General features: G+C 45.9%; 2 protein-coding genes across 3 annotated transcripts in view; both read right to left on the reverse strand.

Annotated features, from left to right (window-relative positions):
- Positions 1-18630, reverse strand: part of LOC144479440 (tight junction protein ZO-3-like) — a 335349-nt gene that overhangs the window by 118071 nt on the left and 198648 nt on the right. The window lies entirely within an intron of this gene.
- The window catches only part of LOC144479445 (calponin-2-like), a 45304-nt gene that overhangs the window by 11592 nt on the left and 15082 nt on the right, over positions 1-18630 (reverse strand). For both annotated transcript variants that reach the window (XM_078198121.1, XM_078198123.1), the window contains exons 2-4: positions 7660-7781; positions 1912-1978; positions 888-1025 (exon numbers count right to left, since the gene is read on the reverse strand). In XM_078198121.1, the coding sequence (XP_078054247.1) occupies positions 888-1025; positions 1912-1978; positions 7660-7781 (327 nt within the window). The remainder of the gene's footprint in view (positions 1-887; positions 1026-1911; positions 1979-7659; positions 7782-18630) is intronic.

Consider the following 18630-nt stretch of genomic DNA (forward strand, 5'->3'; position numbering starts at 1 on the left):
ATTTCTTGAAATTTCTTCCCTGGTGTCTCAATTGGCCCAGTTTTAAAAGGACCCCGGTTGTAAAAGGTTCCAGCTTTGATCTGTGCTAAGTGAATGCGCAGTAAGGGGCAAGACTGAGAAGGTCACGCTGACATCTCGAGAAGGACAAGTGGGTCCAACACTTGTGGCACCATCACCTCACACACCAAATTAGCGGTCATGTGGAGGGAATTGAAGAAGATGAAAACAGGGGGAATAAAAGCGCAAGATAGAGGCATTAAATAACCTTCATGAACTCTAACTGGGATAATTACACCCCAAGGGCATTGTAATTATCCTAACCCACAGTCGGCGTTTACACGTAGCAATGCTTTTTGAAGCAAGAGAGGAAGGGATGGGTTAGCTCTGTGGCACAATGGTTAGCACTGCTGCCTCACAGCGCCAAGGATCCAGGTTCAAATCCGGCCTCAGGCGACATTCTCCCGTGTCTGTGTGGGTTTCCTCCGGGTGCTCCGGTTTCCTCCCATGCTCCAAAGATGGGCGGGTTGGCCATGTTAAATGTGCAGAATTACGGGGATAGGGCAGAGGGGGGGCCTGGGTGGGATGTTCTTTTGGAGAGTGGGTGCAGACTCGATGGGCCGAATGGCCTCTTTTTACACTGTAGGGATTCTGTGGTTCTATGGAAACATCAATGAAAGCTAAAAGTAGTCAATGTTCACACGCCCCACCCCCGCTCCCACCTAGGTAGCTGGACCAGCAATGGGAGCAATAAGGTGACTCTGCGAGATCATTCGGGCACAGGCTATGAAGTGAGGAGTACATCCAGTGTTAAAAGCTGCAACATATCTGTGCAAATAATAACATGCGTCAAGTGAATTACTTTTAGTTGCTGCTGATCTGATACTCACCATCCCTGCCAGGGCCAGCAGTGCTGTCTGTACCTGGGTTAGGTTCCCATTCTCAAAAAGGTCATTTGCCTCAAACGTGTCGTGTGGTTTGATACCGTAATTCTGCATCGCCTTGATAAAATTGGACAAATTCTCCAGCTGTTCAAAACAAAAACGGATCCATTCTCAACCACAAAGGAATTTGAATGCATTCTTTTCTAATTTCGATTTGGCCGGAGCTCTGACTTTCCTTGTTTATTTTTCTGCACAAGCTGGATTCCTCATCCAAGCTTCACTTGATGTTTTTTTGTCCCTCAAGGAGCACCCCCCACCAACCCCCAGCCCCACCACCCACCCTCTCGACTCCCACCATCCACCCCCTTGACCCTCACCCAACCCCCCCGCCCCCACCATCCACCCCCTCAAACCCCACCCAACACCCCACCCTCACCATCCACCCCCTCGACTCCAACCCAAACCCCGTCCCTACCATCTACCCCCTCGACCCTCACCCAACCCCCACCATCTACCCCCTCGACCATCGCCTCACTAGAACAAAGAGTTTGAGTTCTTGCCTCAAAAACTCATCCCCTTCACACTCAAATCGCTCTGGCTGCTCTCCCCTACTCTGAGGACTGCTCATTCTTTTTCTTTAAGCTGAAAGTTTATTTATTCGTGTCGCAAGAAGGCTTACATTAACACCGCAATGAAGTTACTGTGAAAATCCCCTAGTCGCCACACTCTGTTCAGGTACACGGAGGGAGAATTTAGCACGGCCAAAGCACCCTAACCAGCACGTCTTTTGGACTGTGGGAGGAAACCCATGCAGACACGGGGAGAACGTGCAGACTCCACACAGACAGTGACCCAAGCCGAGAATCGAACCCGGGTCCCTGGCGCTGTGAGGCAGTAGCGCTAATCATTGTGCAACTCTGCAACTGAAACCCGAGTTTCCTTCTTTAATGTTTTAAGAAGCTGGAATTCCAGCAAACATATTGTCAAAATCTTCACTCGCTTTCTCCTCCCTTTACAAACTGGGTTTTACCTGGTGCCAATTTAAAGCTGCCCGGTTGATTTTCTTCACAGAGTTGGGTTTGATCTTGTTTATCAGTCTATCAGTTGGAGAGAAAGAAAGGAAGGAAAAGGGATTTAGTTAGACAGGGAAAGGTATGGCTGCAATTTATACTTACATGATTTGAATACCCAGGAAGAGAACCGATTCGCAGTGACTGAAAAGTCAAAGGCCTAGAATTTCCCCAATATCGGTAAAGGCCGATGTCGGGATGGCAATGGCGGCTTTTTCTGCCACATAGTGTGGGACCTTTAAGGAAAAATGGCTGCAGGTAGGCAGGGCTTCCATAACATATTGCTGACGGGCGACCTCTGACCTGCCCGCCCCGCCGTCAACCCAATGATCCCAGTGCCATTTTTAAAGGCCGCTCCAGCACACAGCGAACACACCTGGAAACAAAGTTCATCCCGGTGCGTCCCCTGGGTAACCCCTGGCATCAGTGGGTGGCACGGTAGCACAGTGGTTAGCACTGCTGTTTCACAGCTCCAGGGACCTGGGTTCGATTCCCAGCTTGGGTCACTGTCTGTGTGGAGTTTGCACATTCTCCTCATGTCTGCGTGGGTTTCCTCCGGGTGCTCCGGTTTCCTCCCACAGTCCAAAGATGTGCGGGTTAGGTTGATTGGCCATGCTAAAATTGCCCCTTAGTGTCCTGGGATGCGTAGATTAGAGGGATTAGCGGGTAAAATATGTAGGGATATGGAGGTAGGGCCTGGGTGGGATTGTGGTCGGTGCAGACTCGATGGGCCGAATGGCCTCTTTCTGCACTGTAGGGTTTCTATGATTTCATGATTCTATGATGATCAAGCTGGCACAAGCCTCTCCGCAGAGCACTGTGTCACCCCTGCGATTACTGCGTGCCAGGTGCATGCCTTCAGCGACCAGCCGTGCTTCACAATACTCTAACATCATGCCACCATGGGCACAGTATTTGATGTGGGGGGTACGATCGCGGCGTATGGACCCGATAATGAGATGCTAAATTATTACAAGGAGGTTCTTGATGTTGAACGGCAGGAAATGTAGCCTGATACTGACTTGGGGGGGTGGGGTGTGGCTATCACTTCCTGCTTATACATCGGTGTGAAACACAACCTTGACCTTTCCACAACATTTTCCACTCTAGCTAGTCCAACATGAATGGGGGCGGAAAATCCTGGCCAATGTCTATTTTATTCCAAACATGGGTTTTGTTCAGTGACACGCTTTCATCTCAGAGTCTGAAGATCATCGATTCAAGCCCTACTCTCGGGATCTGCATACATTTACCTCGGCTGATGGTTCAGGACAGTACTGAGGAATACTACATTTCTGCGGGTGCTATCTTGCAGACAGGTTGGTAAAGCAAGCTTCCATCTACTCTCTCAAATGCAAGTCGATGCTCTTACAGAACAGTGGAGGAGTTTTCCTGGCATCCTGACTAAGAGTTATCCTGTTATCGGAAATGCGATTGGGCCCAGCGTTGGAAACGATAAATACTACATTTTATTGCACTGCGGACAACACTGATCTTGTGCCCCACAGCCTCACCTACACAGACAATGGGAGTGGCTCATTGGTTAGCGCTGCTGCCTCACAATGCCAGGACCCGGGTTCATTTATGGCCCTGGGTGACTGTGTCTGTGTGGAGCTTGCACATTCTCCTCATGTCTGCGTGGGTTTCCTCTGGGTGCTCTGGTTTCCTCTCTCAGTCCAAAGATGTGTGGGTTAGGTTGATTGGCCATGCTAAATTGCCCCTGAGTGTCATGGGGATTAGCAGGGTAAATATGTGGGGTTACAGGGAAAGGGCTTGGGTGGGATTGTTGTCAGTGCAGTCTCGATGGACCAAATGGCCTCCTTCAGCACTGTAGGGATTCTGTGAATGATCCCACAGTGTGTGGGGCTGTGTTTCTATCATTAAACACTATTTCATTCTATCCATGGCTATAGGCTTCAGCCAGTCGGAGAAGTTTTCATTGGGGTTATTGCTGGAGACCACTTTGTGGAGACACCAGTATCAGAAGATGTCAGTAAAAGTTCCCGCTGTTGAGGCCTGTACAAAAGCAGCTTCAGTATACACATCGGATGTTCACCTACACAGCGGCCTGTATCCGCTCAGAATAAAACCACAGCCAAAAATACACACAAGAATAATCAGAGTCACTGGAGAAAAATGTAGAATCTAGCTGACATTTGGTCCTTTAAGCAGCAAATTACATCATCACATTTCTGAGCTCAGTAATGAGAGCATTCCTGTCAAGTTGAACAGACCACAGTTCTGCTCGTATTCAACCCCAGACAGGAAGGCCTCTGGGGCAGTGACTCACTGCTCATCCCACCCAGAGCTGATCTCAGACAGAGCAGAGGCTGAGGTGCTACAACTCGACACAAGGAAGACCTGCTGGTTAGATGCATTGGGCCATGCTAAATTCTCCCTCAGTGTACCCGACTAGGCGCCGGAGTGTGGTGACTAGGGGATTTTCACACCAACTCCATTGCCATGTTAGTGATGAAGAAGCAGCGCTCCTAAAGCTCTTGATTCCAAATAAACCTGTTGGACTTTAACCTGGTGTTGTGAGACTCCTTACTGTGCCCATCCCAGTCCAATACTGGCATCTCCACATTGTGTTAATGTAAGCCTACTTGTGACAAATAAACTTTAATTTTTAACTTAACTGATTAGAAAAGGGGGGAGCGGGGTCAAACGGGTTCCTCTAAAGGGTTAATATCAAGAGCACCTGGTACTGATGGAATTGTCATGCAATTTTGCATGATTTCGAAACTAAGATCTGGTGGGAAGTATAACTTAGTGTCCAGGAAGAAGATCTATATAGATCTGTAAATAAATAGAAGTGATACTTTTTTTTTTACGAATAACAGCCTGTGACAGCATTCTCACAATAACGGCCAGCCCTGAAGAAAAACACAATCTGAGTCCAAGTCAAGACAGTGCCCACTCCTCCATCCAATCCTCCGCCCTGGCGTGCATCCAACCCAGATGAGAAGAGGGTCAGGATCAGTTGCAATGTCTCCACAAGTGAAGATCGCACTGGAACCAGCTTCGACTCATCATTGCTTCCAATGAGCTAAGCGACCAATCCAGAAAGTCCAACGGTCCTATCATACCATTCAAGCTGTTCCAATTTCTTCCTACAGTGGGGGACCTAACTTCACTGGGCTCCGCCCACAGCAGCATAACCAACACCTAGGCACTCGGGGAGAGGGTAATAGGGTCTGGAGGAGACAGGCTGCAGACACGAACCATATTGAATGTTTCCTGCAATATCTTTTAAGTACCCATTCGTTGCACCACGGTTGTCTCTGCTGCAGAGGGGAGGAGTAAAACGTGTGAGAATGCGTTAGTTATAGGGGACTCAATTGTAAGGGAACAGATAGGCTTTTCTGAGCTCAGTAAAAATAACAATTCCATTTCTACAAAGTCTCATCAAAAATGAAATCCATACATTTGGGTCAACGATGAATGCAGTTTTTATTTGTTAAGTTGAACAGACCACAGTTTTGCTCTTATTCAACCCCAGACAGGAAGGCCTCTGGGGCAGAATGGTGGAGCAAGTTCAAAGGGCTGAATGGCCTCCTCCTGCTCCTATTTTCCATGTTTCTATGTCTTTAAGCTACACTGATAACTTAACGGGCCAATCTGCGTGTGTGGCCTACATGAGAACTTTTGGGTTCCTACATGGTTGTGTGATTTAGAGGTAACATTGCAGCAAAATCCTGTACAGGGAACAGTGGGTCAAGGGCAAGCTTAAATAGTTTAAGTTTATTTATTATTGTCACGAGTAGGCTTACATGAACACTGCAATGAAGTTACTGTGAAAATCCCCTAGTCACCACACTCCAGCGCCTGTTCAGGTCAATGCACCTAACCAGCATGTCTTTTGGACTGTGGGGGAAAACCGGAGCAAACACACGCAGACACGGGGAGAAAGTGCAAACTCCACACAGACAGTGACCCAAGGATGGAATCGAACCCCGGTTCCTGGCGCTGTGAGGCAGCAGTGCTAACCACTGCGCCACCGTGCCGCCCTTCTGAGTGGGTTATTAGCTTCCATTCCATTTTAGATAGAGGTAGGCAGACAAACAGAAGTCCATACATTCAGCCTGGAAGGCATTGTGATACCATGTGGCACGACAGCTCAAGGTTTAACCTCAAACATGTCTATTACACATTCCCATTTCAGGACAAAAAACAAACTCAACATTTCAAACCACAAATTCCACTCTCATTACATTGAGTTTGGTAGAGGTTCAATAACACGGCTGCTTCCTTCACAAGGTCTGATGCATCGCAAGTGCAGACACGTTGCTGGATGTTAGCCAGAGGCCCAGCCTTTTAACACAAAACAATTTCACGCACAGTATTCTCTGCAATCTTGATCAACATGTGCAACTTACAATCTTTATCGTCAGTGAAACCTGACTTAGGATCAAAATGGCCCGTTTGTTATGTTTCTTTGACCAGTGAAGTCTGGCCACAGTTGTCACTTCAACAGTTGTGTCATCCTCCAGCGAATAGGTCAAACCAGAGAGTATCAAGCATCCAACTTCTACAAGGAAGACACGGCCTGCACATTTTACCAAGAGGTGCTTTAGGAGACCAGAAATACATCACCTGGGTTTAGTCAGCAATGCTTCTCCCACTGGGTGGGATGGCGCATGCAAAACTAGCACGGAATGTACTAAGAATCTCAAAAGTAAGGAGTTTAGGGAGACATCATACAGTTTCCACTGGGTGTGGCCCCACCCCATGGCTGATCAGCCTAGTGATTCTGATATTTCATACCAAACAATGACTTGACTGAAATACCAGAGGGTGAACGTAACCCCATTGAACCTATGATGTGGAGATGTCTGCGTTGGACTGGGGTGGACACAGTAAGAAGTCTCACAACACCAGGTTAAAGTCCAAGAGGTTTATTTGGAATCACGAGTTTTCGGAGCGCCGCTCCTTCATCAGCTGGAGTGGAGAGGTAGGTTTCACAAACACGGCATATATAGACAGAGACACAATTGTAAGATAATGGTTGGAATGCGAGTCTTTACAGGTAATCAAGTCTTTACAGGTACAGACAAAGTGAGTGGAAAGAGGGATAATCGCAGGTTAAAGAAGTGTAAATTGTCTCAAGCCAGGACAGATAGTAGGATTTTGCAAATCCAGGCAGTATGGTAGGGGTTACATGTAGTGTGACATGAACCCAAGATCCCAGTTGAGACCGTCCTCATGTGTGCGGAACTTGGCTATCAGTTTCTGCTCGGCGATTCTGCGTTGTCGTGGGTCTTGAAGGCCACCTTGGAGAACACTTACCCAAAGATCGGAGGCTGAATGCCCTTGACTGCTGAGGTGTTGCCCCATTGAACCTAACTCAGCCTCTGAGGAGGAGGAAAATCAGGGGCAGGGGTAATAGAACAGTACAGCACAGAACAGGCCCTTCGGCCCACGATGATGTGCCGAGCTTTATCTGAAACCAAGATCAAGCTATCCCACTCCCTATCATCCTGGTGTGCTCCATGCGCCTATCCAATAACCGCTTAAATGTTCCTAAAGTGTCTGACTCCACGATCACTGCAGGCAGTCCATTCCACATCCCAACCACTCTCTGCGTAAAGAGCCTACCTCTGATATCCTTCCTATATCTCCCACCATGAACCCTATAGTTAGGACCAAATGGTTTCGCCAAATTACCAACTTATTGACAAATCAGAGGGTGGAAGTAAAATACTCACTCGCAAAGGATGACACCATCCTTCAGACCTTTCTGGAAGTTATCCCCAATCTGCTTCCCAGTGATCCCCTCAATCCAGACTCGCAACTCCTCCTCCTTCTGAGGATCATATTTCTGAGCGATCTGCAGGAAAACAGGACAGAGGCCAAATCAGTCTTCATTATCAAATCGTGCATTTGTTCTCTTATGTGTGGTTATCCAACTTCACTGCGAACAGAACAAAGGAAATTCTTCCCACCGAGTCTACCTTTAAGGCAAAACACCTACCAAAAGAGAACATTAAAAAAACACAGCTTCCCAGGAGGAGCCCTGAATGAACAATTGAACAAGTCTTAAAACAAAGTGAGTATTATAATGAAACTATGGAAACAGGAGTGAATCATTCCTACACCCACTCCAGTTTAGTATATACTTAAGTGTCAGGAACATGCGAGACTGGTGAAGTAATCGAGAGACCTGAGCTGAGAAAATGATATTGGGCTGAGTTTTTATTCTCTTCAGGGATAGTAAACTAAAGGCTGCTTGGTGTGAGGGGGAGGAGGGGTGGGGTGCGGAGGGGGGCATACTGTCCCCTTTCCCTACAGACTTTAAGCAGTGCACAAATGGGAGGCGATGGCTGAGTGATATTATCACTAGCCTATTAATCCAGAAACTCAGCTAATATTCTGGGGACTCGGGTTCGAATCCCGCCACGGCAGAAGGTGGAATTTGAATTCAATAAAAAGATCTGAACTTAAGAATCTACTGATGACCATGAAACCATTGTCGGAAAAACCGGTTCACTAATGTCCTTTAGGGAAGGAAATCTTCTATCCTTACCTGGTCTGGCCTACATGTGACTCCAGAGCCACAGCAATGTGGTTGACTCTCAACTGCCTTTCAAGGGCAATGAGGGATGGGCAATAAATGCTGGCCAGCCAGCTACGCCCATGTCCCATGAATGAATTTTTAAAAACCACTAATTGCAAACCTGGAGCATTCTACAAGCCACCACACCTGGATTTGGTTGACTTAACTCTCTTCAACTTTCATAGAATGATCATAGAATCCGGACAGTGCAGAAGGAGGCCATTTAGCCCATCAAGTTTGCTGATTTTCTGAGAGTATCTTACCCAAGCCCTATTCCCATAACCCCACACATTTTTCATGGCTAATCCATCTAATCTACACATCTTGGGACACCAAGAGGGAATTTATAATGGACAATCCACTTAACCTGCACATCTTTGGACTGTGGGAGGAAACCAGAGCACCCGGAGGAAACCCACACCTGACATCAGCATGACACAAATTATACATTCCGACATGATACAAATTATAAACATTTTTGAAATGATGTGTGGGTTAGGTGAATTAGCCATGATAAATTGCCCCTTAGTGTCAGGGGGATTAACAGGTAAATACATGGGGTTACGGGGATACGGTCTGGGTGGGATTGTTGTCGGTGCAGACAGGTGGGCCAAATGGCCTTCTTCTGCACTGTAGGGTTTCTAGACTAAACTCGTACATCATTACAACTTCATGTCTACTGTAGATTCTTCTCTTCATCCAAATCAAATTAAAGGGTCTGGATATCTTAAACAGTTGCAAGGTCACTACTGGCAAGAAGTGTTTTCCAATTAGCCAGACAAATTAATGAATAGTTTCATCCCGGGAGAACAACTTCCGTTGAGCATATTAACCACACAATGTCTGGTGCTCTGTTCAAAGAATCCAGTTGGAACACAAATTGTTCGAAAAAGCCACTATTTTTATAGATCCTTTTCTCGAATCCGTCAAGAAACGAGATGCTGACTTCATTTGTTAATCACACTTCCTGTTGAGTACTTGGACTCTGCAGTTTGGCAATCTTAAGTCAGTTATATAGATAAATAATTGGGCAATAATATGAGGAAATTCAGTCAGTGCTCAACACTTCCCTCTTCTCAACATTGAAATAAACAAACCTCAAGACAGGGGATACTTCCCATCCATTACGCCCCTACAAGTAATTCAGGATTAGTGTGAATTAAGATGATCCTTGCAGAATCGTAACCCTACTTTTAGTATCTACCTGTAAACCCCCGAATGCCTCATTTACAATAGGATCCTTTGACAGTGCAACATGTTCAGTGTGAGGAGTGTTAAGCACAGTCCAGCATGAGTGAGAGGGGATCTCATAGAAATTGATAAAATTCTAATAGGATTAGACAGGGTAGATTCAGAAAGAATGTTCCTGATGGTGGGGGAGTCCGGAACTAGGGGGGGTCATAGTTTGAGGATAAGGGGGAAACCTTTTAGGACTGATGTGAGGAGAAATTTCTTCACCCAGAGAGTGGTGAAGGTGTAGAATTCACTACCACAGAAAGTAGTTGAGGCCAAAATGTTGTGAGATTTCGAGAAGGAATTAGCTATAGCTCTTGGGGCTAAAGGGATCAAGGAATGTGGGGGGAAGGCGGGATCAGGATATTAAATCTGATGATCTGCCATGATCAAGATGAATGGTGGAGCAGGCTTGAAGGGCTGAATGGCCTACTCCTGCTTCTATTTTCTATGTATGTTTCTATGTATCCCTCAGTGCTGCTCTCAAGTATCCATCTAGATTGCACACTCAAGGCCTGGATTTGGGCTTCATCTGGCAGCTTTCTAGCTTAGAGGCAGGACAGGCACCAATGAAGACAAGAAGAAACATTCAAATTGCCAATATCATTACAAAGTGCCACATTAAACATTTAAGAAGTATTAATGATATTTTCCGTGGAAATTAAATATGTCAAAATGATTTCTTCAACCATCTTCTCATAGTTAAGCAAAGAAGTACAGTGCCTGTTGTGGAACTAAGTCAAGTACCAGATTTAGTCCTCTGTCTGTGTTGCTTAGCAATGATCAGTGAGCAGTGGGGCACTTCACGTGGTTACATGAGCAGGAAGGTTATGATGGTGTTGTATGATACACTTGTTTGGCCACAGCTAGAGTACTGTGTGCAGTTCTGGTTGCCACATTATAGGGAGGATGTGATGGCACTCAAAAGGTTGCAGACGAGAATCACCAGAATGTTGCCTGGGCTGGAGCGCTTCAGCTCTGCAGAGAGGCTGGGGTCATTTTCCTTCAGAGCAGAGAAGGAGCACCTCATTGATGTGCACAAAATTATGAGGGGCATAGATAGGGTGGACAGGAAGGAACGTTCCCCCTTAGTAGAGGGATCAATAACTAGGGAGCATTGATTTTAAGGTAAGGGGCAGAAGATTTAGAGGGGATTGGAGGAAAAACCTTATCACTCAGGGAGTGTTTGGAATCTGGAACTCACTGACTGAAAAGGTGGTAGAACCCTCACAACACTTAAGAAGCATTTAGATGAGCATTTGAAACATTATAGCATCAAGACTATGGACTAAGTCCTGGAAAATGGGATTAAAATAGATTGGTGCTTGATTGCTGGCACAGACACGATGGACCGAAGGGCCTCTTCCTGCACTGTGAAACTCTATGACTATCTTTCCAGCTTTGTGAAAATAAATTAAATGAATCAGGTGCATGGGTTACTGTTGGGACAGAGAGATGGAGGTGAAAGGGAACTGTTACAAAATCACATCCCCGATGACACAGGGAGGCCATGACATTCCAGTGTCTACTTTTCCCCCAGCCCCATGTGTCCTGTGCAGATGGCCAACATCACACACAAAGACAGGACCTGTTCTCCTGAACACACAGCGCTGGAGGCAGAAGGAATGGAATGGGAGCTGGGCTAATTCCAGCTGCTGCATTCTGAGGAGGTTTATGCAAAAGTAAACATGGCAGCAGATTAAAGTCTGAACAGCAAAACAAAATAAACTGGAAGAATGAAGAGAACAGATGCGGACATGACAAAAATAAGTAACAATTTCTCCACCCCCTTTAACATCGTCACCGTGGAAACTCTGAACATGGAGAGTGTGAACCGGGTGGGTGGAGAGTTTGCAGCAGACAGATAAAATATTAAAGTCCCTCCCCCCACGGAGCTATTGCCTGGTGCAGCAAATCATTCTCTATTCAGCCACCACCTCCGGATTATCTTCCTTGAAGGAGGCGTTGATTGGGGTAGGAGTAGTTTAATATGCTGTGACAAAACCCACAGTGCGTGGATTCAGCGATTCAGGAAGGCGGCTCACCACCACCTTCTCAAGAGCAACGGGGGATTGGACAATAAATGCTGGCCAGCCAGTGACGCCCATGTCCAATGAATTAATTTTTAAAAACCGGGCCGAATGTTGAGTTTACAAACGCGGTAAGCTTTTGAGATATTGGACATGGATGACAACAGGAGACAGGTGGCGCATCTCCCAGATCCTCCCCCTTGCTCCCTTCTTCAGTGAGCCTATCATTTCCATATTCCCTTAATCCAATGCTGGAAAGAATTCAAGTTATGTAACTGGGAGTGTAAACTGTGTGATGACAGCCTGAATGGTGGAATCTGTTCTTCGCATTGAAGTAAACATACCAAACGAGGATTGGTAAAACACTAAGAAAGTTGTTTATTTGAAGATCAGACTATGTTTTGACATTGGCTTGTAGACCAAATGCAAGTCATGGGACTGTGGTGACACAGTGGTTAGCACTGCTGCCTCACAGCGCCAGGGACCCGGGTTTGATTCTGGCCTCGGGTCACTGTCCGTGTGGCGTTTGCACATTCTCCCAGTATCTGTATGGGTTTCCTCCGGGTGCTCCAGTTTCCTCCCACAGTACAAAGATGCGCGGGTTAGGTTGATTGGCCATGCTAAATTGACCCTAGTGTCAGCAGGGTAAATATGTGGAGTTACAGGAATAGGGCCTGGGTGGGATTGTGGTCGGTGCAGTCTCGATGGGCTGAATGGCCTCCTTCTGCACTGTAGGGATTCTATTATTCTATGACATCACATCCTGTCAAGGTCAGTGTGATTGACAGCAGCTTAAGATATGCTCCCTTAAAAGGTTCCTATACATTCGTCAGAAACCTCCGACATTATCCAGCTGGGATTCTCCAGTCCCACTGCAGTGAATGGAGGTTTTGCTGAACGCCAAGTTCTCCATTCTTGCTGGCAGCAGTGGTGGGGCGAATCAGAGAATCCTGCCCAGGATACTCTGAGAACCTCATGTCGTTCATATGCTTACTTCTGTTACGCTTCAGGTAGAGGAACTTCCTATGGGCATTCTTACATTACTAACTGATATGTAACTAGTCTGAAAAGCCCACCTGAGTCAATGTTGACTAATGTGCTGATCTCAGGTAGAGATGGTGTCACTGATCCCAGTGCCCTAGGTGCTGAGGGAGAAGGGTGTAAGATATGAAGGAAAATTTGACAAAAATGTTTCCTGTACCTAATCTCGATTTAGTGTTCCAAAAATTGTCATCTGGACAATAGAGGAGACAGAATCAGGCTGCCCAGTTTGTGTCCCTTCCCACCTACATACTCAAGTATCCTGTTGAGACTAAAGTTTATTTATTAGTGACAAGTAGGCTTACGTTAACACTGCAGTTACTGTGAAAATCCCCAATCGCCACACTCCGGCGCCTGTTCTGGTACTCTGAGGGAGAATTTAGCACGGCCAATGCACGTAACCAGCATGTCTTTCGGACTGTGGGAGGAAACCGGAGCAGCCAGAGGAAACCCACGCAGACATGGGGAGAACGTGCAGATTCCGCACAGACTGTGACCCAAGCCGGGAATCGAACCTGGGTCCCTGGCGCTGTGAGGCAGCAGTGCTAACCACTGTGCCACCGTGCTGCCCCATGACTAATGACTCATGACTAATGGGCATTTGAATGGTGACTATTTGGGACTGTACACACACGTACGGGGATTGAGGGGGGGGGGGATAAATGAAGAAAATCCCCCTTTTACAAAACTTTAAATCCAAAAATACAAAGTCATTCTGTGGCGCTGGCAAGAGAGTACACTGGAGAGCTTCCTGGCTGGTACGCGGTTAGCAATCGAGTCAGAGAAATTGGAATTATTTCAGCAAAAGTACATCTTTGAGTCAGAGGGAAAGCTCATTGCAGCCAAACCAGTCAAACTGTCCTGTTGTTTAAATGGTTAGAAATCCCCTCCCCACTCAGTCCAATCCATTTGTAATGCAACTTCTGTGGTTTTATAATTTACAAAAAGTAAATAGATTAGTTTCAAATATAAACACACGCACACAGTAAATCACCCAAACCTACTCAGTTTGCATGCTCTGCTGTTGAACGGGGACTTATTTGAGTTCTAGCACCTTTCTGTCCAGTTACTGCTCAAGTCCCCAGGAATTCTCCCCAGTTCTCTGAGCCATCGCCTTTCAACCGCCTTTAGGCATGTCTCACATGCCTCAGTTGCCTATCCCAGCCTCTCTCCCTTCCCCGTCCCAGTCTCTTCATTCCCCTTCCCCATGCAGGGGAGGCTCAGGCTGATGCTTTGGGGTCATAGGTTCAAATTTAAATTCAATATAAAGCTAGTAATGGTGAACATGAACCCATTAATCGTCGCAAAAACACATCTCATTTCTTTTAGGGAAGGAAATCTGTTGAACTACATGTGACTCCAGACCCACGGCAATGTGGTTGACTCTTATCTGCCCTCTGAAATGGCCTGGCAAACCATTCAGTTCAGGGGCAATTAAGGGATTGCCAACAAAGGCTGATCTTGCCAGTGGTGACCACATCCCATGTAATAGTGAAGCCTTCTGTGTGTTCACCTTTCCTCCTTATTGTAAAACGTTGCATAAACATAATACTGAGTGGCAATTTCCAGCCATGCCTTCATAGTGTCCATGTTTAAATGTGTAAATTCCCTGATTGAACTCTGGCTACAAGACCCGAGCTATAGTCTCGAAGCAACATATGGTGCCTGCTCCGGTTTCCTCCCACAGTCCGAAAGACGTGCTGGTTACGTGCATTGGCCGTGCTAAATTCTCCCTGTGTACAGAGTCTCCTCAGAGATCTGTAAATGATAAAAGCAGTGAGGAGCTAACAGAGAAATAGAAAAGTTTAATGTGTTGGTAACTAGGATATTGCCTTTGGATCCCAGAGTTGATGTCTAGTTTTAATAAACAATCAACCAATTAATTACAACACAAATGTCCAGCATTTCTCTTTATGGTTGTCGTCATGATGACGGAGGAAAAATCCCAAATTACTGAACTTTAAATAGACCTGTGGTTTTAAAGATGGACATACAAGCCAAAGATGCATGAGGCTGTAAACTCAGTCATTGGCTGAATTGCTAATGGACAATACTGAGAAAGGCAATGGAATCACACCCTGTCTCCAGACAAGGCCACATCAAAAGCATGAAAGCCATACATAAATCAAGTGCCATCTCCTGTGGAGATAATGGGAGCTGGCGATCATCTCAACAGGAATGATATCCTGTTAGCAATGTTCCAGATTGGTTTGTGGATTTTTGTTTTCCATGAATATACAAAGACTGGGATAAAAACCAGCTGCAAAACTTGGTCAGGGTCGACTGGTGCTGGGTGTGTCAGCATGTGCGACAGGATGAAGGACAGGTCACTCTCCCTCTCTGATTGCTGAAGTAAGCTAAGTCAATAAAGCCACAACTGAAAAGGAAACAGGGAAGCTTCTCAGCGAAACCATAGAACACCGGAATCTCAAAACCGACTGTTCCTCTATCAGGACTCCTGGAATCACGAACGCAATGGCCACAACATTCCACCATCTACTCCTCATGGACAAGTTAAAGGCTGATTCATATTTTTAAACTTACTTTTGGACTCAATTATAATTTCTAACCTGAATAAATATAAATAACTGTGCTTTATCATTTTTCACACATATAGTAGCTAATAAACTCACTCTGTCGTTAACTCAAGAAAGCCTGGTGAATTCCTTTTAAACTATTGGGCTAGGATAAGGGAAGGGATTTGTTTTAAATTAATCTTGTTGCGACTAACTGAGGGCTTTTGAGTAAAGAAACGGAGCCAATGCATCCCTCCTCACCCGGGATGACTAATTTGGGGAACCTCTTCCAGTCCTGGGGACCGGTTGTGACAGTGTGAACTCAGCTAATATTCTTGGGAGCCGGGTTCGAATCCCGCCAAGGCAGCTGGTGGATTTTGAATTCAATAAACAATATCTGGAATTAAGTATCTTCTGATGATCATTAAACCATTGTTGATTGTTGGAAAAACCCACCAGGTGAGTAATGTCCTTTAGGGAAGGAAATTTGCTGTCCTTACCTGGTCTGGCCTACATGTGACTCCAGAGCCACAGCAATGTGGTTGACTCTCAACTGCCCTCTGAAATGGCCTAGCAAACCAACTCGGTTGAAAGGTAACTAGGGATGGAGAATAAATGCTGGCCAGCCAGTGATGCCCATGTCCCCCGAATATGTTTAAAAAAATATATTATTGAGATGATGTTTCATAAAAATAGTTTAATCCACGCTGCATTTAATTGGGAAAAGTTGTTAATAGTAATTAGTGTAATGTAAAGGGTTAATGCAATGGATATGCCAATGAATGATGCAGATGATAGTGTATTACTGATGGTCAGTCATGTACTAGACTTGAGAAAGAAAGGGAGAACAGGACACACTGTGCTCAGGGTACTGTATAACCTGTCTAGGTGTGGGGTTAATAAACTAGTTAAAGCAAGTAACAGACTATAGCCGAGGATAGGTTACACATCCCTGTTACCAGGAGCCATGCCAAGGGTCCACAGGTCAGAGGAACCATCCAAAACAGTTACCGATATTTTGGTCTAATTTAGGATTTATCCACCAATGAGGCAACAATACTGAGAACAGCCCTCCAGATCGATAAATGTAAATGGCACAAACCACAGGAGCAGGAGGAAACTCCATTTATGAAGCAACTTTAAAATGTGGCATGCCACTTAAGAGATGTAGTCACAAAATGGACATTGAACCAAACAAACAGATGTAGAGATATCAGATATTATACATTAACCATATTCCTGTGTGTCTAACTCTTAATTGCTCTCAAGGGGCCATTTTGGATGGACAACAAATATTGGCCTTGCCAGCGAGGCTCACATTCCATGAACCAGTAAAAGAAAAGGATGAGTGACTGCAAGCTTGATTAAGATGTGTTTTAAGGAGGGCCTAAAGGAGGAGGAGTTGGAGAGGCAGGAATTAAACGGCTAATGAGGGGCCTAAAGGAGGAGAGGGAGTTGGAGTGGGGGGAATTAGACAGTTAAGGAGGGGCCTAAAGGAGGAGAGGGAGTTGGAGTGGCAGGAATTAGACAGCTAATGCAGCCACCAGTGGTTCCAATGCACAAGAAGCAAGACTCAGCAGATGGGCAAAGCTGGAGTGAGTTGGCTAGCTGAGGTTAGAGATTGGGGGGCAGGAGAGAAGGAAACAACAATCAGAATTTCCATGTTGAGAGTCTGGGAACCAATGTATATCAGCAAGGACAGGGAAGATGGAAGAGTGGGATTTTCTTTATTCTTTCATAGAATGTGTGCACAATTGACATAGCCAGCATTCGTTGCTTAGCCCTAATTGCCCCTGAACTGAGTGGCTTGCTAAGCCATTTCAGACGGCATTGACAAGTCAACCACTTTGTTGTGGATCTGGAGTCACACCTAGACCAGACCAGGTGAGGATGGCAGATTTCCTTCCCGAAAGGACATTAGTGATGGGATTTTAACAATGGTTTCATGGTCATCACTCGACTTTTAATTCCAGATTTTTACTGAATTGAAATTCTACCGTCTGTTGTGGTGGGATTCAAACTCGAGCATTGCCCAGAGTCTCTGGATTACTCATCCAGGGACAATGCAACTATGTCACCACCTTCCCATAAAGTATGGGATAGAATGTAGGCAGAAGAGCCTAGATATGTTCAGATTTAAAGGGGGTGGTGACAGGGAGGTCAGCCAGGAGAAGCTGGAGGTGTCAAAGAGTATGGATGAGTGTTTAAGTAACAGGTGTAGCTGAGGCAAGAGTGGGCAATGTTTGTGATAAGACGATTTGGTGTCAGGAGGTCAGTTCAAGGTCACTAATTGAAATAATTGCTGGGGAAATCAAAGGGCCATGTGACCATGTGGCTTATTGTTCGGACACTATGACTTGCCCAAAACTGCTATGTGATTGGTTGAATGCTGGACCTGTTATTTGGGGATCAAATCAAGAGAGAAATGAATCCTACAACAAGACTGACAAACCAGGTAGGAAAGGATTCAGGGGCTTTAAGAGACTGACTGGCAATCATTCTGTTTCCTCCCATCAAGGTTGAGATATGTGCTGTGCTACTTTTCCACAGCAACTCCCACTGGGTCTGTGTCCAGTGGCCATTCTTCATGTTGGTCAAGGTGGTGAGTGTCAACAGAATGGATAGTAAAGTTAAAGTTAATTTATTAGTCACAAGTAGGCTTACATTAACACTGCAATGGCGTTACTGTGAAAATCCCCTAGTGGCCACACTCCAGCACCCGTTCGGGTACACTGAGGGAGAATTTAGCATGGCCAATGCACCTAACCAGCACATCTTTCGGACTGTGGGAGGAAACTGGAGCACCCGGGGGAAACCCATGCAGACACGGGGAGAATGTGCAGACTCCGCACAGACAGTGACCCAAGCCGGGAATCGAACCTGGGTCCCTGGCGCTGTGAGGCAGCAGTGCTAACCATTGTGCCACCATGGATAGGGAAGCAGCGTCATGACAGAGCCGGACTCTGTCTCCACCAGATAACTCGTCCTTACCCGTGGAAAGAGGTTTACTGTCCTCACAGCGTGTGAGAAAAGGGAACAGTCTATATCCCACCAGCTGCATGCAGTGTTCCCACAATTACAAACAACAGCTATTTATGGCTCATTTCACAAACCCTCCGCAGGGAACAACAAAGCCCAAGGCAGAAATGGCTCACAGACAAACCTTTTGGCTCATCACCAACTGCTTAATTATTTGAGGGAATACAGCCTCTCAAAGTCCATCAAGCAGAATGAGGGGCCTGGCACAATGGATTTGTGCACATGTCTGTGTGGGGTGCACATACTGAGTGAGGCTAGGATTTC

The sequence above is a fragment of the Mustelus asterias genome, chromosome 26, assembly GCF_964213995.1.
Source record: "Mustelus asterias chromosome 26, sMusAst1.hap1.1, whole genome shotgun sequence".
Taxonomy (NCBI): domain Eukaryota; kingdom Metazoa; phylum Chordata; class Chondrichthyes; order Carcharhiniformes; family Triakidae; genus Mustelus; species Mustelus asterias.